This window comes from Saccostrea cucullata, unplaced genomic scaffold (genome assembly GCF_032062105.1).
Source record: "Saccostrea cucullata isolate Sc308-1 unplaced genomic scaffold, CSIRO_AGI_Scuc_v1 ctg171, whole genome shotgun sequence".
Lineage (NCBI taxonomy): Eukaryota > Metazoa > Mollusca > Bivalvia > Ostreida > Ostreidae > Saccostrea > Saccostrea cuccullata.
The window spans coordinates 804,179-831,895 of NW_026926065.1; the positions used below are offsets into that span (position 1 = coordinate 804,179).

Below are 27,717 nucleotides of genomic sequence, written 5' to 3' on the forward strand. Positions count from 1 at the left end.
TCAATGCTTTTTCCAATTTGAATATTGCATATTTTATGCTTTAACTGTATTTAAAAAATTAATACAGGATTCAACTTGAGTAATTTCCTGGTCAGCAAGGAACTTTCGACAGCTGTCACAAGTCTCCCAGAATTGATAGCAGATCAGCTAATGGATCACCTTGGAGTATTGAATTTTTTTAGAAGTGCACAGTGTAACCGAACAGTTTATTCAGGAACTTCATCTGGATTTCTGATTGGTATTTTCACAATTCTGCTAATTAATATTTATGTATTGTATGCTACTTTTTTAAGTATGTGGATTATTAAACTTATGGCTTCACACTAACAGGTCCTTCCTGTAAACAAGATGTTTCCTCTTATGTCACAACTCTACCTGCTGATACAAACTGTAGAATATCCTCAGGATGTACTGCTATACAATGCTGCACAGACATCTCTTTCATTGGACGAACACTGAACTATTCAATCAACATTGATGCATGTGCTCATTCCTTGATGTTGCAAATAGAGACTTTCCAATTCTACCTTTCTCTTTTGAATTTTAAATTTGGAGAGAAACAGATATTTACTATTGACCAAGTGTTGTCCATCAGGTAGGAAATTTAGACACAGTTTTATCTATAAATGAATGCTAAATTGCTGAAAGCTGTAAAGAAATTTGTGATGAATTATTTTAAGAAAGGTACTCAGTAGGGTATTGCTACTAGCCTATCATCCAATTTCATTGTGCATAATCTTAGAGGACTACAAGTTTAGGTTGATGTACAATACATTGAAATGAATGTTTGTTTATTTCTAGATACAAAATAACAGATCTGAGAGGTGAAAGGAAATATTTGGTAGATATGAAGCTCATTGTGTGCTTCAGTGATGGGTCACCTTGTCAGCTGGAAAACACTATTGTCAGTAACTATCTTGTTTCTAAACCAGTGTGTGCTTGGTATACAGGATACAAGGAGCAAGGTTTGTTTATAATGTAATCGGACAAGATTAAAGAAATTTATGTTTCTATATGGATAATCTTTTCTGATCAACTACAGTGCGATAGCCTGATAGGTATATGTATAAAACTATAATTACAACACTTTTAGCCAGAGTTTATGTTATAGAGAAAAATGTAGAATAGCATTATTTACTATGATGTCCTGTGCAAACATTTTTCCATATTGAGTAAGTCTTCATTGAACTTAAACAAACATAAAAAAATTAGGAAAGATTAACATAACTTCATTTTGATGCATTGAACTTTAACTGAATAGGACAGATTTTATCTTATATCTAGACTATTAAGTAAATTTAGACTCTGTTCATGTGTAGTATTATGTATTTTTCAAGATTTTTCTTTTGCCAATTGGAGCTCTGCTCAGAACTTGTCACCTGTTGGAATTCTTTCCAAAATGAATGCTGCAAAGCTATTGGAAAAACTTGGAATTTCCAAATACATGAAGGAAGAACACTGCCATCATGAAAAAGGAGTTTACAGAAATTCATATCAAGGATGGAATTCGGGTATCTATGCCTTAAAAACTTTAAAGCTCACCTAAGCCAAAGACTCAAATGAGTTTTTTTTTAATAATCTGTACAAATTTATATTAATTCTCCATGATTTTTTTCACAGCTTGTCCAACAGATAGAGAAGTCAGTAGACCCATATTAGATCCCAGCAATGCTACCTGCTACTTACAGAAATCTTGTTCAGGTGTACAGTGTTGTGTCAGCGTACCTCACACAGACTTCTCTGTAGAGACATTTGTTGAAATCAGTCCATGTGATCATCAACTGAGGGTGGGAATAGAAAACCTGAAATTCAACAAAAGTTTATATGGCTACAAGTTTGGGGAGAAGGAGAAGTTTGACCTTTTTGGTTTGGCTGTAGTTGAGTAAGTTTCAAAAGATTAATTATATTTATACACAAAACAAAACAAGGTTTAAGAGGTTCAGTTGGTTTAATATTTAACATATCAAAAATCCATAAAAAACATGAACACATAGAAAAAAAATATATACAATAATGTAAATCTCAAAACTCATACTTGTTTGGCGCTCTGGGGGCTACTCATTACTTTCTCTACCTTTCCTTCCAGGCTACTAACAAGACAATCCTCTGGGCTGATCCCAAGAGGATGCTCAACAAGAAACATGCCTAGGGCTGATCCCTAGAGGCAAGCACAAATCGCCACTCTGGGCTGATCCCAGGAGTGATATGGCTGGGGCTGATCCCAGCAGGCCACGAAAACCTGACGGACCTCTGGTCTGATCCCGAGAGGATGTAAACAAGATACCTAGCCTTGGGCTGATCCCTAAGGGCTAAAGTAGAACCCACACTCCAGGCTGATCCCAGGAGTGAATCACTCCTGAGGCTGATCCCAGCAGGCTACATAACCAGACAAATACCTTCGAGTTCAAACTATGGGCTAATCCCATTGTTTTTGATGCATAAAATATAAGTATTCATATATACATGTACTACACTATACAATCGAAGTATTTAAACAGAACTAATCCACTTCAGACACACAAAATTTAAAAATAAGTAATATTGGGGGCAAAATTCCCCAGGAATGAACGCTAATGAGCAGCCCCAAAGAGAGCCAAGGGTGCTGCAGGGGATGGAGGGTGGGTAGCTTCTGCACAATAGTCCGTGACTTCTAGGCTCCAACTGCAATTGCCAGACTCCCCCTCTAGGCATCAATGCCCCTGGCTACTCTTTTCTTATTGGTCCATCCAAAAAATACCCCATAAACAAAAACTATTTATAGAAACACATCCTGATTACAGAAACAATAAAATGCAACAAATTTAGTTCAGTCACAAAGGCTAGAAAAGACAATTTGTGTATAAATAATAATTTAATGTCATTAAATATCAAGTAACCAGAGAGCAGGTATATCTATAAACTAAAAGAGAAAATCTTTCATTTGTTAATTTATATATTTCTTTCATAATCAGTTTTGAAATAACTGACCTGGACTACAGTGGAGAGAATGGACAGTATCTGGTGAATCTAAACATCAGCATCTGTTTAGAGTCTGGACAACCTTGCAATACTGTAGTTCCTGTGTTAGTCAACTCTGTTATGAACAAGGAAGTATGCAATAGAAGACAAAACTTCTTTGATAAAGGTAGGCTTTTGTATTTAAATTTTGCAACAAAATACATGTAACCAAAAGAAGGAAAAAAACCCTGATTTGTGAATGGTTTGCTCTGAAACATCATATTTATAATTTTTTTTACACTCAAGAACTCTTGTCAATTCTTTAGCAGAAAGATTTTTAAAGTATGTAATATAGGTTTGCATTTAAAATCTTGTTTATAAAATTATTAACAGCATTTTCATTGACCAACTGGAAGTCTGTTCATGGAGTATCTGGAGGGGTATCCTTAGATCTTCCTCATGTAAAACAGTTACTTCAAGACCTTGGGGTATCACATCTCCTGCTAGATGATAATCAGAGATGTGGCTGGTCAAAAACACCATATAGTTCAGCTAACATGCAGGGCTGGTCAGATGGTATTTAATTTTCCTACTGAAATTTTACTTTCTGATAGTATTTCGTCAATAATGGCTTATTATTTAGGACTTCTAATAATTCTCAGATTGTAACAAGACAACAGAGAACCTACCAGCAATAGGTCCCAACATCAGATGTTCCGTATCAGCATCCTGCAGTGATGTCATGTGCTGTGTACACTCTAACATTTTAGGAGAAAACCTGCAGGCTTACATCAGTATAGACTCCTGTAATGGCAAAGTCTCTGTAGGGATAGAGAAATACCAATGGTCTGATAAACTTTTTGGGTACAACTTTGGAGATGTCAGACATGTTTCATTAATGGGAATGGTTAATTTAGAGTAAGTAATTTTAAGACTGCAGGAATGAATTTGTGGTAAATATTTGAATATTGCATTTACAGCAGTAAGTTCTAAAATAATAATTTTGCCTGTGGGTTTTTTGTACCTTTGAGCTTCAGATGATCTTACAAATATTCAATGGATGATTTAGTTGTCTCATCTGTTCAGCATGAGTCTATTCAAAAGTTTATATTTTTTACCTGTAAATAATTGAAAAATTATTGTTTTTGAATACTGTAAAATTAAATTCTCGCGCATAATAGTATTCCATAAGATTATATAGAACAATAACCACAATTTGTGAAAATTTTGTCTCGCTATAATCAAGAGTCAATGACTATCTCGCGAAAATAAGATTTCGCGAAAATTTAGTGATCTACAGTATTATATTCAAACATACAATGTGTTTGTTTTGTAGTTACATCATCATTGATTTAGATACTTCCTTTGGAGCCAGCCTTAATCTGAGCGTCTGTTTTGAATCTGGAGGACCTTGTGAATTTACTTTCCAGCTCTTAAATGAGCATAAATTACACAAGCCAACATGCAATTGGACAAGGGACTTCATCCAATCAAGTAATTCAAATATGAGCCAATGCGAGGAATTTTGTTAGTATTAACATAATCTTTGCTTGTACAGCTGCATGAACTTTGGTATCCCAAACACTGATATCTTGAATACCATGGGTATATTGAAGTGATCTGGCAGTCCAACCACTGATTCCTTATTAAGTATTTATTTTTCCCTTGATATCTCAAATCCTTGGATATCTTGTAGTTTTTAGCTCACCTGAGCCGAAGGCTCAAGTGAGCTTTTCTGATCACATTTTGTCCGGCGTCCATCTGTCTGTCTGTCCGTAAACTTTTCACATTTTCGACTTCTTCTCAAGAACCGCTGGGCCAATTTCAACCAAACTTGCCACAAAGCATCCTTGGGTGAAGGGGATTCAAGTTTGTTCAAATGAAGGGCCACGCCCTCATTTAAGGGGAGATAATTGAGAATTAGTGAAAATTTGGTGGTATGTTTTAAAAATCTTCTTCTCAAGAACCACTGTGCCAGGAAAGATGAAACTTATGGGGAAACATCCTCAGGTAGTGTAGATTCAAGTTTGTTCAAATCATGTCCCCCGGAAATAGGGCGTGGCCACAATGGCTGACCAAAGTTTTATATAGAAATATATAGGAAAATTCTTTAAAAATCTTCTTCTCAAGAACAGCAAAGCCATGATTGCTCATATTTATATGGAAACTTCCCCAGGTAGTGTAGATTCAAGTTTGTTCAAATCATGACCCCGGGGGGTAGGGCGGGGCCACAATGGCCGACCAAAGTTTTATATAGAAATATATAGGAAAATTCTTTAAAAATCTTCTTCTCAAGAACAGCAAAGCCATGATTGCTCATATTTATGTGGAAGCATCCCCAGGTAGTGTAAATTCAAGTTTGTTCAAATCATGACCCCTGGGGGTAGGGCGGGGCCGCAATGGGCGACCAAATTTTTATATAGAAATGTATAGGAAAATTCTTTAAAAATCTTCTTCTCAAGAACAGCAAAGCCATAATTGCTCATATTTATGTGGAAGCATCTCCAGGTAGTGTAGATTCAAGTTTGTTCCAATCATGACCCCAGGGGTAGGGCGAGGCCGCAATGGGCGACCAAAGTTTTATATAGAAATATATAGGAAAATTCTTTAAAAATCTTCTTCTCAAGAATAGCAAAGCCATAATTGCCGATATTTATATGGATGCATCCTCGGGTAGTGTAGATTCAAGTTTGTTCAAATCATGACCCCCGGGGGTAGGGCGGGGGCAAACTTTTGGATTTAAACTTTTCAATAGTATTGTAAACCAATTTCTACTTTTTCCTAGCCACAATGCTCGGGTGAGCGATGTGGCCCATGGGCCTCTTGTTCTTGGTCCCTTCAAATTTGAGATAACAAGGTTTGACTGTATTTGGCTTAGAGGTATTTTTTTTTTTGTTTTAGCTCCTTTTGTGATCATTACTGGTTTTTAAACTTACCCATAATTAAATAAGCTTTAAATTCATATCATGGTATACACTTTTTTTTATTTGCAGACTTTTCTATGGACAACTGGTTGTCAACTCATGGTTATGATGGAATGCTTGTACTGCCATCATATGGTGCATCTGAATTACTGCATGACCTCGATATAATTCAGTACTTTGGGTATTCAAATTGCAATAGGAAATCAATTCCATTTTATCCAAGCAAAAATGGATGGAACAATGGTAATTAAAGCACATGTCTTTCAATACTGTACTTTCTTGTAAACAATACAAGTATAATATGTTCTTCAGAAAATAGTTTGATTCAATTCTCTATATTACGGTACTCTGAAAATATATTTACAGTATACAGAATTTGAAATGAATTCCACAATTGCACATTATCCAGGAAGTCAAATTGGATATTTATGAACATACCTTTGTTAGTTTAATACAGCAAAATATTCTTTTAAGATTGTGTTGATCTGCTTTACAAATTATTTTTGATGTACATGTATTTTCAATATACCAGGCTGTGACAAATATGTTTCTCTAATCGGTATTCCTGCTGGAACCACGTGTCACCTGTATGATTTCTGTACTGGAGTCAGATGCTGCTCAGATATCCCCCTGCTGGACAGGTCTATCAACACCTGGCTAATAGTGGACCACTGTAACCACAGACTCAGTGTGGGATTTGAAAAATTCTCTGTTAATGTCAGTCTAGAGGATTACGAGATGGGGAGTAAAAAGGACATAATCATCAATGGTGTTGTGAGAATTCAGTAAGCAAGTTTGTGAATGATTTGAAAATAATTCATCTTGATTAGTTAATTCTCTTTACTTCAGTTAACCCATTGTGTATCAAAAATGCTGAAACAAATTAAAAGTTTGTCCATCATCAATCTGTCTTTGAACTTTTTGCCTTTTTCATTTTTTCTCCAGATCCAAAGGGATTAACTTTGTAAATTGTATCATCTGGTAAAGAAAAAGTGGGCTATGCTACCTTAAAAGTTCTTTTCAAGGAGAGATAGTCAAGAAAATGAAATAAAATGGGGTCATTAAAGAATTTCTAGAACTACTGGACCAGAAGTGATGAAACTAAAATAAAAGCTTTCTGACAAAGTGTTGATTTAAGTTTTTCCAAATCATTACCCCTAGGGGTAGGGCAGGGCTTGACATTTTACAAGGGAATAAATGGGAGGGTGGTCTTGAAATGTTTCTTCTAAAGACCAGCAGAGCCATGATGTAAAGTACCATATTATTGCAAGATTTACGAACAGTAGATTTAAGTTTGTTCAAATCAGTGCCCAGTGGAGAAGTTTAGAAGTTTTACAAGGGCCATATTATAGGTTTTCAGAATTTTAAATCGGGATGTAATAAATGACTAGTAATTTTCTTAAGAACCACTTGGTCATGCTTTAAGTCATATTCTTCAATATACAAGCTTTTATATACACTCAGTGTGAATTCTGTAATGGTTTGGGCTGTGGATATTGGCCTATGTACATGTTGCCCAGTCAGTAGAGCACCTGACTTGTGATGCAAGGGTCTCGGGTTTAATTCTCATCCAGCCATACATCTTTCTTTTTCTTGTTACAGTTTTAATCATGATCCCATGAAATATAGGATGAGAAGGTGAAAAGGAAAAAAAATAATTAAGAGTAACAGGGCCACAATAAATCATATTGAGAGACATTTCAAAGAAATATTCCTGTGAAAAAGCTAACATGCTATATTAAATGAACAATATATTAGCTGGTGAATTTTGAAGTTGCTAGCATTTTCAGCATTTTGATAATTTTAGTTGTCTTCTAGAGAAGCAATTTTACATGCCAGGAGGGACAGACATTGGCTTAATTTTAAAGTTTTTGAATGCTTCTTTTGGTTTAGTTGTGTAATATTTATTGTTGTAGGTACATCATAGAGGATCTTCAAGGTGAAGGAAGATATTTGATTACTTTGAATTTAAAAATTTGTTTTGACTCATCAAAGGCATGCTTAATAGATATTCCTGTCTTCTTGAACACAAAACTGCCCAAAAACCCTTGCAAGTGGACTGCAGATTTCATTGACAAAAGTAAGACATAATATATACCCATAGTCATGCAGTTCATATTTGTCCATTAAATTTAACAAATGCCATTCACAGTCACTGGATTTATGAACGTATTCTCTTTAGTGAAAAGAATCTAAATAATGGCAAACTATTTTTCACAGCTTTTTCACTGGAATCATGGAAAAACGAAAGAGGGGTTTTTACCACAGGACTATCACCTAATTTACTCACTGAATTGATGCAAGACTTGGGTCTATCCCATTTTGTCAGCCATCAGCGCTGCAGGAAGAGTGAAATCCCATATAAAAACAGTATTGAGAATTGGAAAAATGGTAAACTTGATTTTCTTTTTGAACTCATCTGGTTATACGAGATATATCATTCATGTATGAATTCTAAACTTAACATGATGCATGCTTTTGTGAAATATTTATATTTAATTATAGCAAATAACTGCTTCCTTATACATGTATTTGTCAGATTGCAATGGGACATTGCGAGTCTCTCTCCCATCTCTAAGTGGTGATGATGTCACATGTTACATCCCAAGTTCCTGTGCAGCTTTGCAGTGTTGTATCAATGTCCCTATAATCAGCACCACATTTAATACTAGACTGGAGGTGGACCCCTGTAACTTTTTGATGTCGGTGGAGATTGAACAACTTAAGTTCACAAAAAGATTGTTTGATTATGAGTGGGGAAAAGAGGAACAAGTATGGCTTTTTGGAGTGGTCAGAATGATGTGAGTTATTTTCATCTCCACAAGGTTGGAATATAAATGATGAGGATCTTATTTTTAGGACAATATAATTTTTTACCAATGCTTAATGGTAACGTGCATTTTGTGAAACACAAGAACTAGATGTTTTCCTGTGGCTGTAAGGCCAAAAGCAACAAGATGGTATATCAGCTGGCATTTATTATCATGCATTCTGCTCAAGAACCTAGTCAAGAAATGTTTTGTTTTGCCTTTTACTGTTTGATGTATGACTCATTTTGTGTTTTCTTTCATGTTTGCAGACCTGTAATGAGTACTATGGAAATTCATAACCCCCCCCCCCCCCCCCAGAACTTCAAATTACAGATAAGGGATTTTTCTCTGAAAAATACACTTCAGTTTAAGCTCCAAAAATGTTTTTTTTTGTCTTTTCAGATTCAGTGTATTTGATCTGTATGATGAAGGTTATTTCCTTGTAAACATGAAACTCCAAGTGTGTTTGGAAGCAACAAAGCTACCAATCTGTGAGCAGTCATATCAGGTCTTGAATAACTTCTTCTTGCCAAAGAAAACCTGTGTATGGAATTCTTCCTTCAAACAAACAGGTAATATTCAAACAAATAGCCTGGATAGCTCAGTGGTGAGCGCACCTGACTAGTAATGCTGGAAACATTGGTTTGATTTCTGGTCTAGCCATATGTTTTTCATTATACAGGTAACTCTTGATGGCTCGAACTTCGATCTCTCGAAGTTCTTGATCGCTCGAAGTGAGTCTCCGGTCCCAATTTTTTTCCCTATATAACTAAGCAAATTAACTCTTGATTTCTCGAAACCCTTGATCCCTCGAAGTCAAAATGCAGTCCCGCTATGCATATTCTATTGAAATTTACCCTTGAAACCTCGAAGTGGCTATGTGTATACAATGTTACATAATTAGCGACTTTACCTGGACATTTAAATGACCCCAGGCAGAAGACGCGGGTCTCGAGAAACGGGATGTTTATTCAGGTGACACTTATACTGCTAGGTGATAATTGATTTATAATTAATCATATGTTGCCTTTGTGCTATTAAAATAATTATCATCAACTGTCTTACGATAATTCGGAGAAGCGGTGTCAATGAAAAATAGTAAATTGAATACAAGTCAAAACACTAAATAGTTTGATTTTTATTTCGAGTCAGTGTCAAAGTTTAACGAAATATGATAATGCAGAAACAGCCTCAATGTCAATACTACGACCATTGTTGCACAAATACTCACAGAACTTCGTTCTGGTTCAACGTTTAATGATCATGTTTGAAGTAGTCATTGGTATGTACGACGCGGTAAAATGTCGTTTTCATTTAACGAATGCGTAGTTTGACGTCCGTATAAAAAAGAATAAATAAATAAACATGAAGTGACGAAGTACATTTTTTATTTACTCAATTTAATAAATATTTATCTACAATACGAAAACATACCGTTGTTTTATATAAACACCACGTGTAAAAGATTAAAAGATGAAAGTTATTACATCCGGTAAGACTAATTTCAAAACCGGTCAACAAACCCGGAAAATTCCGGACTCTTGAAATCTCGAACTCTTGATCTCTCGAAGTTTTCTATCGGTCCCGCGGACTTCGAGGTATCGAGAGTTACCTGTATATTATGTGCCGTAAACCAACTTTATTCTTATTTCATTTTAGGGTTTAACCTTTCATCTTGGCTTGTAGAAGAGGAAGCAGCAAACACTGTTCCTCTGCAGAATGCAGCTGTAGATAATCTCTTGGCCAATCTTAAAGTTGGAGGGTTCATGCATTACCCATCATGCCTGCCTACAGACACAGAATATTCAAACTCATTGACAAAGTGGCAAACTTGTAAGCTTGAAATTCTTCAGAGCTGGTAACCCTTATGGTTTTGGTGTTTGGGCATCTAAAATATGCCTTTATACAATCTTTCTTTTTTTCCCCCTGATTTTTGTTTTCTTTATCATTTAGGAGTTTGAAGAATTATAATTTTCATGGCTCTCCACCTAAAGGTTTAACTTAAATATAAAAAAAAAAACATAGTCTTTACAGTATTTGTTTATATTGACATTTTCCATCCTGTGCCTATGTGCATGGTAAATCATTTTTAACAAAGTGGAAAAAAATGAAGTAGCAGGAGGTCTAGGCAGCCAGTGGATCCCCTCCTCAAGATTTTTATTTTATGATGTCAGTAGCTCTTATTTCAGAAGCATTATCATGTAAACTAATCCCAAATATGTCATTTCAGACTGTCCTGTGTCAGTTCAAACTTCACTGTCTTCAATAGAAGATAAGGCCATGTGCACTGTTTCCTCATCTTGTTCCAAAATTAAGTGCTGTGTCAATGTCCCACTCCTTAACAGGACATTTGAGGTAGGAATGGAACTGGACTACTCGTATTACTCACTGAAAGTGAATGTGGAGAAGATGACCAGGAGACAGTCTCTGATTGGATACACATTTGGAAGAGAAGAAACACTGAGTATAAATGGAGTCTTCAAATTAAAGTAAGATTATACCATCCAAAAATGAAGTGTTCAAATAAAGTAAGATTATCGTCAAAAAATTCCTCCAGAAAGGATAGATATCTTAATCAAAGTACAAAATCCAGAACTACATGTATATGTAGTTATATGCTGCAGTGCATATGTATGTGAAACACCGTATATGATGATCATTTTTGTTAGTTAAATAAGACTTTTAATCATGTTATCACATAAATTTCTTCAAATTTTAGGTACAAAATATTTGATTTAGTGGATGGAAATTTTATGGATGTTAGTTTAACAGCTGAAGCTTGTTTGGAGGATAATGTCACCTGCACTGTTCATGTACCTATTTTAACCAGTGTGTTAATTCCAAAATCAAATCACCGGAATGCACTTTATTCAATTAAAGGTTAAGTCTTTTACTTTTAATTTGTAATTTTATCTCTTGTAATAGTATTCTTAGAGTTCTAGAAAAATTGTAAGTTTGAAATTTTAAGAATTTGCCAGATATAAGTATAGTATTTTGTTTACTTGTTCTATAGATTTCTCACTGACCCAATGGTTATTGGAAAAGATGGCATCAAAAAATTCTTTAGCGTTACATCATATTAGTGAGCTGACAGAAATGTTACAGATTCATCCATTCTTGAGTTTTTCCTCTGTTTGCAGTATCTTAAAAAATAGATCTTCAAATCAGCATGGATGGAATTCAGGTAAAATTTATTTTTGATGTAACTGTATGTTTATGTACTATTTCATTAATAAAATATGGGAATTTCAGCCATTTTTGGAGAGGGATATATCATTTTTCCCTCACCTTGCCATTGACAAAATAATGAAAAGCATGCTGCTAAGCAAATTAAGAAATTCAATTAAATTTGAAGTTCATTTGGAATTGTCTCATCAAAGCTTTTATTTACAGACTGCTTGGATATTAATAGTTATGAATCTCTGAATTCCTATCCTCTGACCTGCAACCTTGACAACACCTGTAACAAGGCTACATGTTGCATTGATTCACCTGTTTTGAACTCTACCATTGAGGTTATGATTAATATAGATCCATGTAACAGAGTCTTGTATCTTGGGATTGAGAATTTGAAGGGTCAGATCCCTTTTCAGGATATAAATTGGGGTAAGTTGGGAATGCTATTAATCAATTATCTTGCAGGCTCTTAATTTTTAGGTCAACAAAAATTCTGTGAAGTCTCATTAAATTTCATTCAGTTGTTATGTTTGATTTTATACTTTCATGGATCCTTTACAGTGTTGTATTACCGTATAAGTGGAAATTTTAGTGAGATGCAAATTTAGCGATTCCTACCTAAAATCTGGTATTTTATTCTTAGTGAGAAGTAATTTTAGCGATTTTAAAATGTTAACTAAAGAAGCTATTACAAACAATACACAATTAATTTTTAGCGTTATTCAATTTTAGCAATGTCAGTACCCTCGCTAATAATGCCAAAATTAAATCCTCGCTAAAAAATCAACTTATACGGTATGCTCAGGTGACCATTAAAGCCCTTGGGCCTCTTGTTTTGTAAAAATTATTACAAATTTCAAATATGTTACATTTTAGGGCAAGAAACCCAATTTTATCTGCTTGGAGTTGTGAGATTAGAGTAAGAGCTTTTGATTTACAACAGGGATATAAGATTTTGCTTATTTGATATAGTTTATTTTATTGAATTTTCTGAGTTGAGTCATGTTCACATCACTACTGTTATGTTGATTTCTTTTGTAGCTTCACCTTGTATGATTTTTACACTCAGAAACATTTCCTGATTGACATGACAGTATCTGTTTGTTGGGAGACATATGGAAATTGTGAATTTCTAGCCACAGTCTTCCAAAATGCATTGCTCCCTAAGAGGAAATGTACAGATCGAATGAATTTTGAAGATCCAAGTAAGCCTTTTTTCCCCATTAAAAATATCTCATTTTGATATTTATATCACAGGATGTATTTATTTTGTAAAGGAATTTTATTATTGCCTTAGAAAAATATAGCTAGGGTTCAGTTTGCAATGCAACATTTTGTTGTTTGTTTTTAGCTCTACTGGTCAGAGACCAGAAGAGCTTATGCGATAGTACAGTGTCCGTCGTCTGTCCATCTGTCTGTCTAGCTGTCCGTCTGTCTATAAACAAGTTTTATTTTAAAGTTTATTCATTAAATATTATAAATTTTAAAGAAATATGTTCTTTTTTAAATAAAAACCTCTATATTAGCATTTCTGAAAAAAGGAATAACTTGATTTTCTTTTTCAACTTGGAAAAATGAAAATTGAGTTATATCCCTTTTCAACATGTCAATAAAATTGATCAATGCGGCCATTTTTGAACTGATGCGGCAGGGCCTGAGAAACTATTGATTAACTTTATTTGGCCTAACTTGGCATACAAGTAGACTACACTAAGATACATAAAATAGTGCATCTGTTTTTGATTTCAATGAATGGTGTTGCCATTGTTATTAAAAATAGAAATGTCTGTGAAATTCCTCTAAAACGCTACTCCTACAGTTTAAGTCTAATGGCATAGGCTTCTTTTCTCATAATTTGTTATAATTACAAACTAGTAGAGCTACAGTCTCGACAGAGACTTCTAGTTGTTTTTAGCTCTACTGGTCAGAGACCAGAAGAGCTTATGCGATAGTAATGCGTCCGTCATCCGTCCGTCCGTCTGTTTAGCTGTCTGTCCGTCTGTCTGTCTGTAAACAATTTTTCAAAATGCAACTCCTCCTACAGTTTTGGTCCAATTTCAATATAACCAGGCAAACAAGTAGACTACACTAAGATACATAATACTGTGCATCGGTTTTTGATTTGGATGAATGGTGTTGCCATGGTTACTAAAAATAGAAATTTCTGTAAAATTCTTTCAAAATGCTACTCTTCCTACAATTTTAATTCGATTTCAATATAACTTGGCACACAAGTAGACTACACAAAGATACATAATTCTGTGCATGGGTTTTTGGTTTCGATGAAAGGTGTTGCCATGGTTACTAAAAATAGAAATTTCTGTGAAATTCTTTCAAAATGCTACTCCTCCTACAGTTTTGGTCCGATTTCAATATAACTTGGCACACAAGTAGACGTTACTAAGATACATAATTCTGTGCATTGGTTTTTGATTTCGATGAACAGTGTTGCCATGGTTACTAAAAATAGAAATTACTGTGAAATTCTTTCAAAATGCTACTCCTCCTGCAATATTGGTTTGATTTCAATATAACTTGGCACACAAGTAGACTTTACTAAGATACATAATTCTGTGCATCTGTTTTTTTTTTTGATGAGTGGCAAGAATCATTTTTCTATTTATTGCTGTTTTAAAGTTTCAAGTCCCAACTGCTACTTTTCTCTTCCTTTGTTTTAAGTATAAACCAGTAGAGCAACAGTCTCGACAGAGACTTCTGTTTCACTTTGTTTTATTATGTTTTTTTTTTTTTTTTAGGTTTTTCCCTGACAAATTACGGGACTGCACATGGTTTTGATATGAACAACCTGACAAAGAATAATTTGGCTCATCTGTACAATGATCTGAAGATTTCTAGCTTTCTGCTTAAGCCATCTTGCAACAAATCCTCAAACACCTTTCTTCCAGCCACAAATGGTTGGAAAAATGGTAAGTTGGAAGTTGATCTGTATGATGAAAATCAGATTCTAATTTGGAAATACATGTATTAATAATTATATCTCTTCTTAGGGTATGGAATAAAATTTTGACTAGATTTAATACACTTATAACAATATTTTTGTTTGATTGATAAAAACACATCAATATAATTGATGTTCTTCAGGACAGTGTTTGTGGCAGTCAGTGGACATACATGACAATAAACAGAGTTTTTAGAACCATAGTTATGATGTATAAAAGTTTTTTTTATTAATGCAGAATGCTCTACTGATGTTGCCTCCACCTTCCCATCACTGCCAGATTATGTTCAGTGTGTCCTGGCCTCCAGCTGTACCAGCATAAGTTGTTGCATGCATATTACCAAGTTGATGGATTCTGCAGTCAACTTCTATTTCTTCTTGGACGGTTGTGATTGGATGATTGAGTATGGCATTGACAAGTTAATTTTTAGACCCACTGTTTTGTATGAGTTTGACTTTGATGTCTGGCATGAATTCTGGATGAAAGGACTGTATCGCCTCAAGTGAGTGGCTTAAATTGTATCTTACAGGAACATTTAATATTAGTTTGAAATTCAGGAACATGTTTTTCATGAAGGTCAGATGATATGTTCCCAAGTATTTATTTTGTAAATCTCCATGATATAATAAATATACAAAATCTTTTTTACTTTCTGTTCTCTAAATCGGTTTTTAATTGTTTTTTAAAAATTTGAAACACTAAAAATGTAATTTTGGCAAACTAAGTATTTTTTCCTAAAGGATTATATAAGAAATGCCAACCTCTGGTATCTCACATAAACGCCTGGTAAGGTACTTTGATTTTTTGTGAGTAATCATGTTAAAGTAGTAATTCTTCAATGACAAAATCTTGAAAAAAATTATATATTATTGAGGAACGTCTCGTCTGTCCTTAAATGAAAATTAAAGACAAAAGAATCCTACATGCTATAAATTTTAAAATAAATGTTATGTACTTAAAAGGTTCTTTGTCACTGATCTACAAGGACTAAACCAATTCCGAGTCAGTTTACACATCATGGCCTGTTTTGAGAGTAGAAAAATTTGTGATCAGGAGATTATTTTGCTCAACAACACTCTACTTCCAAAACCAAAGACTTGTGATATGCGACTTGGATCACCTTTGAAAGGCAAGTAATGAATCTTGTGATAAAATGTATTTTTATGTCAACTTAGGGGTCTTTTGACTGTCTAATGCTACACGTTTTACAAAGGAACATTTACTACCTTGTGTAATCTGACTCTTACTTTAGACCAGCTTGGAGTTTGAGTTCAGCCATCTGCACAGTTATAGTTGAATGCTTTATCAACTGAGCTTCTTTGGCCATCTTTAGACATGCATAATTGTTACTGTACTATCTTTGAGTTTCCTTTGATGGTGAAAAAAAAAATTATGATTTATGATGATTATTGTATCAATTTATTTACTGTCAGTTGTAATACTAGTACTTACTGTGCAGTATTCATTTATGAAATGTATTGTTAAAAATAGATTTGCTTTTTTCTTCATCATTCTCTTAGACTTCACATTTGATCAGTGGAAGCAGCGGAATAATTATACAGCAATGAATGAGGCTAGTACAGCCAGACTTATTGAGGACCTGGGAATTTATGGATACCTCTTCAACAGCTCCCAAACCTGTAACATTTCAAATGGCAAATTTTCATCTGCAATATCTGGATGGAACAGTGGTAAAAACCTCAAGACAGAAACTGTAAAATTATTATATTTTAGTTTGCACAGCTTACAATATTGTTAATAAACAAAAGTAGCCAACATTTAAGGAATGAATTTAATAGCTACCCATTTTATACGGTATATACTGGATTAGGGCAGTTTACGCTTTATAAACTGCGAGGTGCTTTATAAAAAAGCCTAAACTGTTCGAACCCAGTTTATACCGTATAAAATGGGTAGCTATTAAATTCATTGCTTATAATTTAATTTTCATTCATTTGATGTAAGAAAAAAAGATGATTGTTTTAACAAAATGACTTTAGTTTGTACAAAATTTGAATGTAACATCAGGCGGATTGATACATTTTTGACGCAAGTCATTGTGACCTAGGCAACCCATTTTATACAATATAAAGTAATTTTTTTATCCAATCAAATACAGCTTTACAACCAGAATTAAATTATGTAGCTATAGAATGCTAATATTCTCGGTATTATTTTATAATTATTACAGAAGTATTCATCAGTTTTGTTTTTAAATGTGCATTATAAGAATGCCTCCTACAAATGAAGTCATGAGGTTATATATGAATTGCTATGTGCATTGTCTGTCTCTCTCTTTGTTTAACGGTTATCATGACAGGACTATAACTTTTTAATAATGGAGTTTGCACATGACACAATGATTGTTTATGACCTGAGGATGTGTCAGGACTTTAAACCATAGTCCTGTGGCTTGGTTCAAGGTCGATAGTAGTGTAAAGTTTATTTCCAATCCATAACTTTCAAGTTAGATTTTTATGCTGCACACAAAAATTATGAAGGTATGTCAAGACCTTGACCTCATCATTTGTACAAATTCAACGTCATTGGTAGTATTTTTCTCTGTCATGGTCATATCTTGTTGAGATACTACAGTGTATTTCATAGAAACAAACAAAAATTCACCTGAAGTTGTGTGTGATTTGTCCAAGCAAAAGTGTGAATTTTGTGCCTTGTCCATAATTTTATAAGGAGGTCAACTTCTATGCTTCTATGCTTATACTTTAATCAAAGATTGCTCATGGCCTGAGAGTTAGGTGCGAACTTTATCCAAGGTCATTTGGGCAACTTTTAGGTCACCGATGGAGAAACTGCATGTTGAATTATTGTCTGCTCTGTAACTTTAACATCGAAACATTGTAAACCCATGCTTGACACAAAGATTGCTTATCACCTTTTTTTTTTGTTAGGTCACCTGAGTAAACTCAGGTGACCTATTGCTATCTGTTTTCGTCCATCGTCGTGCGACATCCGTCGTCCATCGTGTGTTAACATTTGAACATTTTCAGCTTCTTCTCTGCAACCACTGAACCAATTTCAACCAAATTTGGCATAAAGCATTTATGGGTGAAGGGGAACAAAAATTGTGAATTTCAGAATCCCTGCCTCCCCGGGGCCTGAGGGATGGGGCCAAAACCACTAAAATTAATGCAATCTTTAAAAATCTTCTTCTTTACTCCTGGACATCAAGCAGTCAAACTGTTTGCATGATTGTAATCAGCATTTAGTCCTTTACCAAAATTGTGAAATTCATGGCCCAGGGGTTCTAGTGCTAGGGTGGGGCTAAAACTAGTATATAGTGAAAATGCATTATTTTTTTTAAAATCTTCTTCTATGCTCCTGGGTATTAAATAAACTTACTAAGTACATAGTTATGATGAGCAAGAGTGCCTTTACCAAAATTATGAATTTTATGGCCCCAGGGACAGGGGTTCTGGTGTTAGGGCGGGGCTCTATTGATTACATGTATATACCTGGTAGTGAAAATACATGAATACTTTGAAAATCTTCTTCTCTGCTCCTGGGTATGAAATAAACTAATTAAGTGGATAGTTGTGATGAGCAGGAGTGTCACTACCAAAATTATAAATTTCAGGGCCCCAGGGTCAGGGGTTCTGGTGTTAGGGTGGGGCTCTATTGATTATATAGTGAAAATACATGAATTCTTTGAAAAAAATCTTCTTCTCTGCTTCTAGGTATGAAATAAACTAACTAAGTACATACTAATGATGAGCAATGCATCTTTCAAATTTGTGAATGAATTTTATGGTCCTAGGGTCAGGGGTTCTGGTGTTAGGACGGGGCTCTATTGATTATATAGTGAAAATACATGAATTCTTTGAAAATATTCTCTGCTCCTTGGTATTAAATAAACTAACTTCATACATAGTTATGATGAGCAAGAGTACCTCTATCAAAATTGTCAATTTTATGGCCCCAGGGTCAGGGGTTCTGGTGTTAGGGCGGGGCTCTATTGATGATATAGTGAAAATACACAAATTCTTTGAAAATCTTCTTCTCTGCTCATAGGTATTAAGCAGTTGAACTACCTATATACTAAGTTATGATGAGCAAGGGCCCTTCTTCCGGTATTGTGAATTTCAAGGCCCTAGGGTCAGGGGTACCATAGAAGGGGGGGTGCTGTACTTATATACTGAAAATGAATGAATGGTTTGAAATCCGCTCCTTGGTATTAATCAAATATCTCGGAAAAGCATGGGTGCCTTTTTAAAAGTTGTGCAATGTATGGACCTAGGGTCAGGGGTTCATGTGTGGTAGGGGCACTACTGAGATTATTGCTGAATATTACTGGATAGTTGAAATTCATTTTTGTTCCCCTACCCTGCCTATGGGTATTCAGTAACCACACTAAGCATTTGCTAAGTGTATAATTGTGATGAATGGTGCCTCTTTTTTTTTTTTTTTTTTTTTGAAAGGGGGGGGGCTGACATGATCTTGACCATTTTGATCTTTTGAACAGACTGAAAAATGATATGTCTTTCAGTCTTGCATTTTGAAGTACATTCTAAAGAAAATGTGAAACTATGTGGTTTACCATACATGTTTAATTTCAGATTGTCCAGTGATGCTTTCTTCATCTCCCCCTAAGCTTAGTGGAAGTATTTCATGTTACATGGCCTCTTCCTGCTCAAGTGTTGAATGTTGTGTGTTTGCAGAGGAAATCTCAAAAAATCTTCTTATCTCAATAAATCTAGAATTCTGTGAGGATAAAATCATAATTGCCATTGACAGATTCACTCTGGAGATGAAAATCAGAACCTATGGCTCTTGGGGTAAAAGACAGCATTTAAATACCATAAAGTCACATGAAAAGCATAGTATTACACTCATGTGATATTTACTAATATTATACTTTCATGTAAATTAGTTGAAACTGATTGGTCGAGAAACATTTGTTAAAAAACACTATTATCCGCTGAATAATGAAGCCACACCCTCCAGCATAGCAACAGTCAACAGTCACTTACGACAGGTGATATTCCAAAAATAGTGACTGCACAGAATTTATGCGTGTACAGTTCACTGTTATATATACATGTATTTGTATAAAACATTCAGTATAATAATAATAAATATTGCATGTAGTTGAGTGTAACATTGAAAAATTTTACCCTTCCAAAACCATTGTCAACCGAGGCGCAATGGTTTTTTTGGGGTTGAAAATTTTCAATGTTACACTCAACTACATGCAATATTTATATATTGAATGTACAGTGATATATATCATACTGGGTATGTGAAAAATTTTAAATTATGGTGGAATATGAAAAAAAAATACAACCTGAAATCAGAAATTGCACCTTGGAGCTATGAAAAGTGTCCAGAAAAAAAGTGGGTTTGATTTAGTTCCCATATATGCAATATATATGTACAAGTCCCTTACTTTTGAACAATTTTCTGACCAAAAAAATCATGATGCTCGTGACTTTATGGTACTTATAATTGTAATCTCTATTTTTCCTTTCTTTGACATTCTTTTGTTAATATGCATTTGACATGCAAAAATTATTTAATAGAACTATTTTCATTGTATATTCATATGCTCTGACTTGCTCTTCCAGGAAAAGAAGAAGTTTTGAATATAAGCAGTATTTATACCATCAAGTATGTGTTCACCAAGATAGAAAATTCAAATGATTTCAAAATTACATATATTAAAATTAAATAAAAAAACTTTTCTATTTCCTCACTCTTTACTCTTTGTGATGCTAGGTTTTCTTTGGAGGATCTGACAAACTCCAATGTGTATCTGGTCAGCTTTTCCATCTTGGATTGTTGGAAAGGAGTCCATGCCTGTGATAAATATATAATTTTGTCCAATACCAGACTGCCAAAATCTTTGTCCAAACCATACTGCAACTGGAAGAGAGACTTTATTGATTCTGGTAAAAGGTTTTTTTTTTCTTATTTGGAATCTATAATATATCCTGTTTATCAACAGAATTGCTTAATAAGTAAACTACTTTACCACTTTTGTATGTAAGTTTTTTTTGGAACTTTGATCCTGTCCATCTGCCTTGAACTACATCAGATAAGAAGTCCTTTTAGTTCAGGTTCTATATATCAGGGTCAAAGATCAAGCACTATTTGGTTATGATTTAGAGCTTTGCATTTTTCTATACACATCTTTTCTTTTGGATAGACTTCTCCCTGACCCCCTGGTTATCTTCCAAGGGATACACGGACACTACTCCTCTGACTGGTGTACCGTTACAGGACCTGATGGAACATCTTCATTTAAGCCAGTTCAAGGGAAATAACTGTGATGTAGCACAGAGTCCATATTCACCTACTGACAGCAAAAGATGGAACATTGGTAGGCAGATACTTTGAGGATGCTTCCTTGATTAAAACCTAGGCTATTCCAGCATTTTAAATTAAATGTTCAAAGCAAGATACTTTTGACTTGCTGCTACATATATCCTAGGTTAACATAGAACATAGGGGCATTAACTGATGTTCTTACTTTAAGGAGTATGGAAAGTCCTCTAGCACATTATTTTTATATCATTACCCAGTAAAATGAGGAATATGTAAGATTACACGAGCCTTTTCATCCTTCATTAGTTTCCATGCAATTAAACAATGTTCATATGTGCACCGTAGAATGACTCTCTTATGAAGAAGTTGGGATTGCTTTTATTATAATGGGGTTAAAAGGCATCACTTTTGTTCTTAAGCTTTCAAAAACTACAGCAAAGTTTTTGGTTGGATTGATGCACTATTGGCTGGTTTAACAAATAGCTTGAATGGTTTGCTTTTGGGGACAGGGGGGTCAAATAGTATAGCATCATATAAATAAAGGAATAAGGCGTTGCAATAAATTTAGGAATGTTTGGGATGGGATGTAAATTTTTTTAACCTTGCGTTTAGGGTTAAAGGGTATGGATTGTGCAATTGAAATGGAATTTCATTTCTCTGCAACAACTACAAAAGTTTTGGATGAGATTTTGATGGAGGCACCACACAAGCATGAATTTTACTGAAAGAGAGCTCAGCTTGATCGACTTTTGGTCTACAGGCTTCCATTTTCTAAGAAGAGATATTTTATTGCTGTGTTATTTTAGTACCACATCATTTTAGTTAAATGAAATGTTAAACTCTATATCCCCCCCTCTCCCAAATAGAAATTTTGCATGTGGTTGGGCATTTGCTTCCTATGGAAACATATACAACTATAGTTTTACTCTGTCTTTTGATGACTTTGTTTCAATATATTGTATATATTTATGTGTATTTATTTACAGGCTGCCCTGGTATCTCTGACTTAGTATCTTTACCAAGTGCAATCACCTGTCACTTGCCTAGCTCCTGTACAGGACTGGACTGTTGTGTGTCCAGCACTAAGTTGGGACAGAGCTTCAGGACTTACTTAGACATTGATCCCTGTACATCCAGGATCACTGTGGGTATTGACAACTGGAAATTTACAGAACTGTCAAAGGAATCCATCAACATGCTTGACACTGGTAAGTGTTCAATAGAGAAAAATTTCGAGAGTGTAGTAATTGACATCTATATGGGAAATATATATTAAGGTGGAATTAAATTAATGTGCTTTCATTATACAGAGTTTGTCAGACCTGTTTGGCTTTTTGGAGTTGTGAGAATGGAGTAAGTTTTGTTTTTCTCCTTGAAATATAATTTGAAATTTTGCAACTAAATGGTAAAAATCATAATTCTTTTAATGAAAACATTTTAATTCTTTTAGCCTTCATTTGAAGAATTTGTGGTATGCAAACAAATACTTGATCAATCTGAATATTAGCATCTGCCTCAGCAGTAACAGCACCTGTGAAATAGCAAATCAGACAATTTTTTCAAATACCCTTCTTCCAAAGAAAATATGTGTTTGGAAACAGCCACTTCCTCAAGGTAAATGAGAGTTTGTGAGACATATTGGAGTAATAATTAATAAAAGTGGCTTCATGCTGTAGGAAGTATGTAGCACATTAATATGCAAACGTCAGATAGTGTAAAGTTAAATTGTTCAACTGTAGCCATATTGTAGGCTTGGACCAAAACAAGGATAAGAGTTTTACATTTGAATATATACTAAAGATAATTAAACTTAAACATGTTGTTTTCACAAGATGAATTTATTAAAATCAGGAATTTGACAAGCAAGACAAATTTTCATGAATTCCAGATATTGTTTTAACTTTGATAACAAAAATATTTTAGTGAATGAAATTTTTGCAAGCAGACTGGACATCTCTTGTAATTACAAAATAATATATTTCTTTCAAGTAAAATGTAGTTTACATGAAAGGAAATAAAGAAATTCTTTTCAAGAGAATCATAGTTTTCAAATTATTGAGACTGCAAGTAGGATGGAACTAAAATTATGAAATCAAATTTTAAATGGTGCATACATCTTCTCCAAAACAGCATGATTGCTAATCATATTGATATCGAAGTACATGTATTCCCTTTGTTGTGAAAGGATCAATGAATTTCCTGTCTATAATAACTGTCAATCATGCTTGTTTCTGCATTCTGGGTATGCTTCTTATTAAAGTTATAAATGCAATGAAATATATTGTATATATGCTAGGATGGTTTTACTCTTCCCTTTAAAAATGTGGAAAATTTTCATTATATAAAACAGAAATACATATATCATAATTAAGGTGATCAAGAAGTGACCATTTTAACCTATGTCCACCTCATATATATTTCAGGATTTTCACTTTCAAATTGGAAATTTAACAATTCAAATGAAAACAGTGGAACTTTGCCAGATTTTGAGATGGCAAAGATTGATGATTACTTACAGCTAGCAAACTACAGAAAACAGCCAAGGTGTAACAGGGGACTTGTTCCCTACTGGCCTACCTATCATGGATGGAGTGGAGGTATATATACCACACATAAGTGTAATGTGACAATCTAACACAAGTATTATTTTTATGCATATTTGGTTTAGATTAACAATGAACAAATGGATCTTTTACATACATTTCTACATAATGATGTGAATAAGTTTTGAAAGAGTTATACAAACACCCATTTGCAGACTGCAGATTATCAGGCCTCCCTTACAATCTGGAAAAGAAGACGTCGTGTCAGCTTCACTCTAGCTGTACCTCCATCACCTGCTGTACAGAGGACACAGAGCTACAGACCACAGTCTCCTGGTTCTTACACATTGACTCCTGTCATCTTAAACTGAGTGTCGGCATAGAGGAGTGGAAGGCTGACTTCTCTCTCATTGACTTCAACTTTGGTGATCTTTTCCTTCTGTACAATCATTGAAACAAAATGTTATTATACATAAAATCATATCCTTCAATAAATAAAAAAATATGACAGAACTGTTAGTATTTTATTGCATCTTGCAGGTGAAGAACAAGTATTCCAACTTGGTGGAGTTTACAAGTTAAGGTAATTCCAAGCTCCTTTCGAGTAATAGCTTTTTTCATATCAAATATGACTCTTTAATAATTTGATATTTGTGTTTGATATCTTTGCATTTGGTTAAATAATTTTAACTACTTAGCAGATGAAAGTAATGATTCATGATTCATTTATTTTCAGCTACACTCTGTATGACTTGACATTTGACTCGCATTACATGCTGAGTGTAAACATCAGTGTATGTTATGAACCAGATCATTGTGGACTGACAGAGAGTATACTTAAAGACATGTTGCTTCCAAAGCAGTTGTGTGCCTTTAATTCAACAGATTATGATAAACAAGGTGAGTAGTTACAATATGCATTACATCTGATGTTGTACAGGGATAATTTATTGTGAAAAACATTGTTTTAGTTGCATAATCCTTGTACCATAATATAATTAGCTCACCTGAGCCAAAGGTTCAAGTGAGCTTTTCTGATCACATTTCGTCTGGCGTCCGTCTGTCTACCTGTCCGTCAAGCTGTCCGTCTGTCTGTCTGTCTGTAAACTTTTCACATTTTCAACTTCTTCTCAAGAACCACTGGGCCAATTTCAACCAAACTTGCCACAAAGCATCCTTGGGTGAAGGGGATTCAAGTTTGTTCAAATGAAGGGCCACGCCCTCAGTCAAGGGGAGATAATTGGGAATTAATGAAAAGAATGAGGGCGCTTTTGATTGTCATTCGGCAGGAATCTGGGCGTAATTGAAAAGTGAAAATTTTATCGACATGTCACATGAAATTTTAACATTTTTCTATTTATCGGGTTCCTGTGCAACAGGAAAGGAAAATATTTTCCCGAAATTGAGCTTTGATTTGCTAAAAAATAACTTGAAAATTGGCCAAATCAAACATTTGGTACAAAATGGTACATTTTTAAAAACGTTTTTCTAAAATTTTTCTATCTCTGGGTCTTCTCTCCATGATTTTGAAACGTTATTTGTGTGTATTTTAATTCAAAGAAACGAATATACTTACAGTACAGCTCACGAGTTTTTGCCACCCCACGGTGGAAAATACACGGTGTAAAATACTCCGTGTAACACCGTGTACACGGTGTTCCACGGTGTGTGTATATTGCGATCATTCCAGAGACGCACCGTGTAACACCGTGGACATCACCATTTCCTTCGGGGACCCTCCGTGTTCCACCGTGTGAGAAAATTACGGAAGTAAATAGTTTGTTTATAAAAATCATTTCAGTTATAGAATTTTGAAATTATAAATAATGATTATTTGATAGCTAGAAAAAAAAAATGAAGATTGACTTAATACAAACAGCTCGTTAACAAACATGTGAGTTCATAATATAACAGCTTCGAGGTGTAAACTTTGGTTCGCCATTGACGGTATGATTGCCAAGTTTATTGAATAAATTTAAATTTTATTTCTGTTGAATTCATATTTCATATTTATTTGAAAACAAGAACAATTATATTTATCTATTGTGCAAATTATTATGTTTCCGATATAAGCGATAAATCCGCATGTACAAATCCAAGTACAAGACAGTACATTGCCGTTTAACTTATTCAGTGCGAAACATAGATAATTTTAGCGATTATTTTCTCTGTAAAATAATTATTATAAAAGGATATTCACAAATATTTAATGTATCAGATAGCTAATTCAACATTATCTGATTCCTACTTCGTAAATAAAAATAGTGAAATAAAAAAAAAGCGAGTCAGTATATATACAGATTATGAATATACCCTTATTTTGTAGAAATAATTATAGTATAAATAGATAGACCACATATCAATGAAGATACTATTAAGTTGCTACATGCGAGGAAGAAAAAATGCATGCAAGAAAAATAAACCCTAGTATTCACGATAATTTCTTATACGTAGTTTGGTATTTGACTAGTTGTACACATTCACCAAAAAAAAAATCTGGCAGTTGTATGTATCCATTGATTTAACCTGACATTTTGAGACATAGAAAAATTCAATTTCTTTCGAATATGTGGAAGTATTTCTACCTGAGTATCGGGTATTCTTTTCTTCTTTATAAATCGTCTGCGATTAGTACGAAAACTTTTTTTTAAAAAAGTAAAAAAAAAATTGCTTGAACTGCTAAAGCAGCATTCTAAATATTCCTCTACAAATCATATATAATTTACTTTTTTCATAATAATTAAACTTATTTTAATTCAGTTCTACATTTTAAAATGTTCAGAGAGAGAGAGAGAGAGAGAGAGAGAGAGAGAGAGAGAGAGAGAACTCCCTCTGACATAGTCTGTTATCATTTTTTTTTTAATTCTTCGTTTTATTTAGGTTACGGAAGTCAAAATTAATCCTTCTATAATTCTAATTAATTTCCACAACTTTGGTTCATATTAAACTCATTTAATGCAATGAATCATGTATATGCTGTACGCACGAGATTCTTGTGCATCAACTCATTCACCTGTCAATCAAAATCGCATGACGCTAGGTGACCTTCAAAGTCTGTTAACGCGGAAAGAATTTCTCTCGTGATTTGAAACATTCTCATGGTTCAGTTCCGAGTTCACACCTGTTTTAAAAATATATTGGGTCCCTGCCGGTGGGCCAGGGGCGCCGTATGTTTATCACACCTTTCACATTCTTTAGTTCTGATCACAGAAAGTGTATACATATGCATGTAACACACTCAACTGATATCAAACGAAATTCATCTTCCAGGTTTCACTACAACAATGAATATAAACTAACATGTACTATGTTAATTTTTTTAATCCTTTTTCAGACACAAATAAGCATGTATTAAGATTTTTAAAACCTTAAATGAATTTGCTGACTTCTGATAAAGTTTTAATTAGCCGATTCGTATCACTTTCTAGAAGGGGTAGGTGGGGGGATAAAACCATTTCTAAAATCGCTAAATATCAATGTTTTCGCCGCTAACTGTTTTTTTTTTCTTTTCATTTTTCATAAGATATACATTTCTGAATGAAGTAATAATTGTACGGAGGTTAGTAGATTTTATTTGCCAAAAATTCTGCTGGTGATTGTTTTATTCAGCATGTAAGTTGATCACTACTTAAATTAATAAAATTTATCGGATTGTCATCTCTGCCTGTTCAGTAGATTTTGCCGCATTTAATATTTATTTCCATATTTTACATTTATTATAGGTTTTCAGTGTTTATAACTGCAATAATCCTTATCTTAACCAATGATTTGCCGAGTAATAATCACTTCAAAGAAATTGATAGACTTTGATTTCGGTAAATGATAGGACATGGAAACTGCGCAAATTTAAGATATTAACCGTCTCTTTTGATGAAAAATTAATTATTTTTTTAAGCAATCATACCTTATTTACCTAACACTTTCTGAGTTATAGTTTAAATATGTCGATCATTGAGTGACAAAATGTATTTTCAAAACATGTATACAGTCATGTAAATTACGAATTAATGCTTTCTGAAGAAGGAAGTTTTAACCTTGTATAAATGAGTACATGTACGAAGCAGTAGTAACACACACAGTGTTG

At 34.1% G+C, this 27,717-nt stretch overlaps 1 protein-coding gene across 1 annotated transcript in view; it reads left to right on the forward strand.

Moving 5' to 3' along the window:
- Nucleotides 1-27,717, forward strand: part of LOC134270608 (uncharacterized) — a 226,690-nt gene that overhangs the window by 111,035 nt on the left and 87,938 nt on the right. The window contains 37 exon segments of the mRNA XM_062752837.1: nucleotides 68-238; nucleotides 331-595; nucleotides 802-965; nucleotides 1,338-1,511; nucleotides 1,621-1,882; nucleotides 2,952-3,124; nucleotides 3,331-3,513; nucleotides 3,600-3,855; nucleotides 4,274-4,431; nucleotides 5,931-6,104; nucleotides 6,394-6,646; nucleotides 7,778-7,941; nucleotides 8,082-8,252; nucleotides 8,401-8,662; nucleotides 9,074-9,243; nucleotides 10,331-10,504; nucleotides 10,902-11,160; nucleotides 11,391-11,551; nucleotides 11,685-11,855; nucleotides 12,065-12,277; nucleotides 12,725-12,767; nucleotides 12,890-13,053; nucleotides 14,605-14,775; nucleotides 15,046-15,310; nucleotides 15,771-15,937; nucleotides 16,329-16,499; nucleotides 19,383-19,601; nucleotides 20,391-20,433; nucleotides 20,542-20,714; nucleotides 20,972-21,145; nucleotides 22,077-22,298; nucleotides 22,401-22,443; nucleotides 22,541-22,704; nucleotides 23,514-23,687; nucleotides 23,849-24,058; nucleotides 24,174-24,216; nucleotides 24,370-24,533. Of these exon segments, the coding sequence (XP_062608821.1) occupies nucleotides 68-238; nucleotides 331-595; nucleotides 802-965; nucleotides 1,338-1,511; nucleotides 1,621-1,882; nucleotides 2,952-3,124; nucleotides 3,331-3,513; nucleotides 3,600-3,855; nucleotides 4,274-4,431; nucleotides 5,931-6,104; nucleotides 6,394-6,646; nucleotides 7,778-7,941; nucleotides 8,082-8,252; nucleotides 8,401-8,662; nucleotides 9,074-9,243; nucleotides 10,331-10,504; nucleotides 10,902-11,160; nucleotides 11,391-11,551; nucleotides 11,685-11,855; nucleotides 12,065-12,277; nucleotides 12,725-12,767; nucleotides 12,890-13,053; nucleotides 14,605-14,775; nucleotides 15,046-15,310; nucleotides 15,771-15,937; nucleotides 16,329-16,499; nucleotides 19,383-19,601; nucleotides 20,391-20,433; nucleotides 20,542-20,714; nucleotides 20,972-21,145; nucleotides 22,077-22,298; nucleotides 22,401-22,443; nucleotides 22,541-22,704; nucleotides 23,514-23,687; nucleotides 23,849-24,058; nucleotides 24,174-24,216; nucleotides 24,370-24,533 (6,588 nt within the window).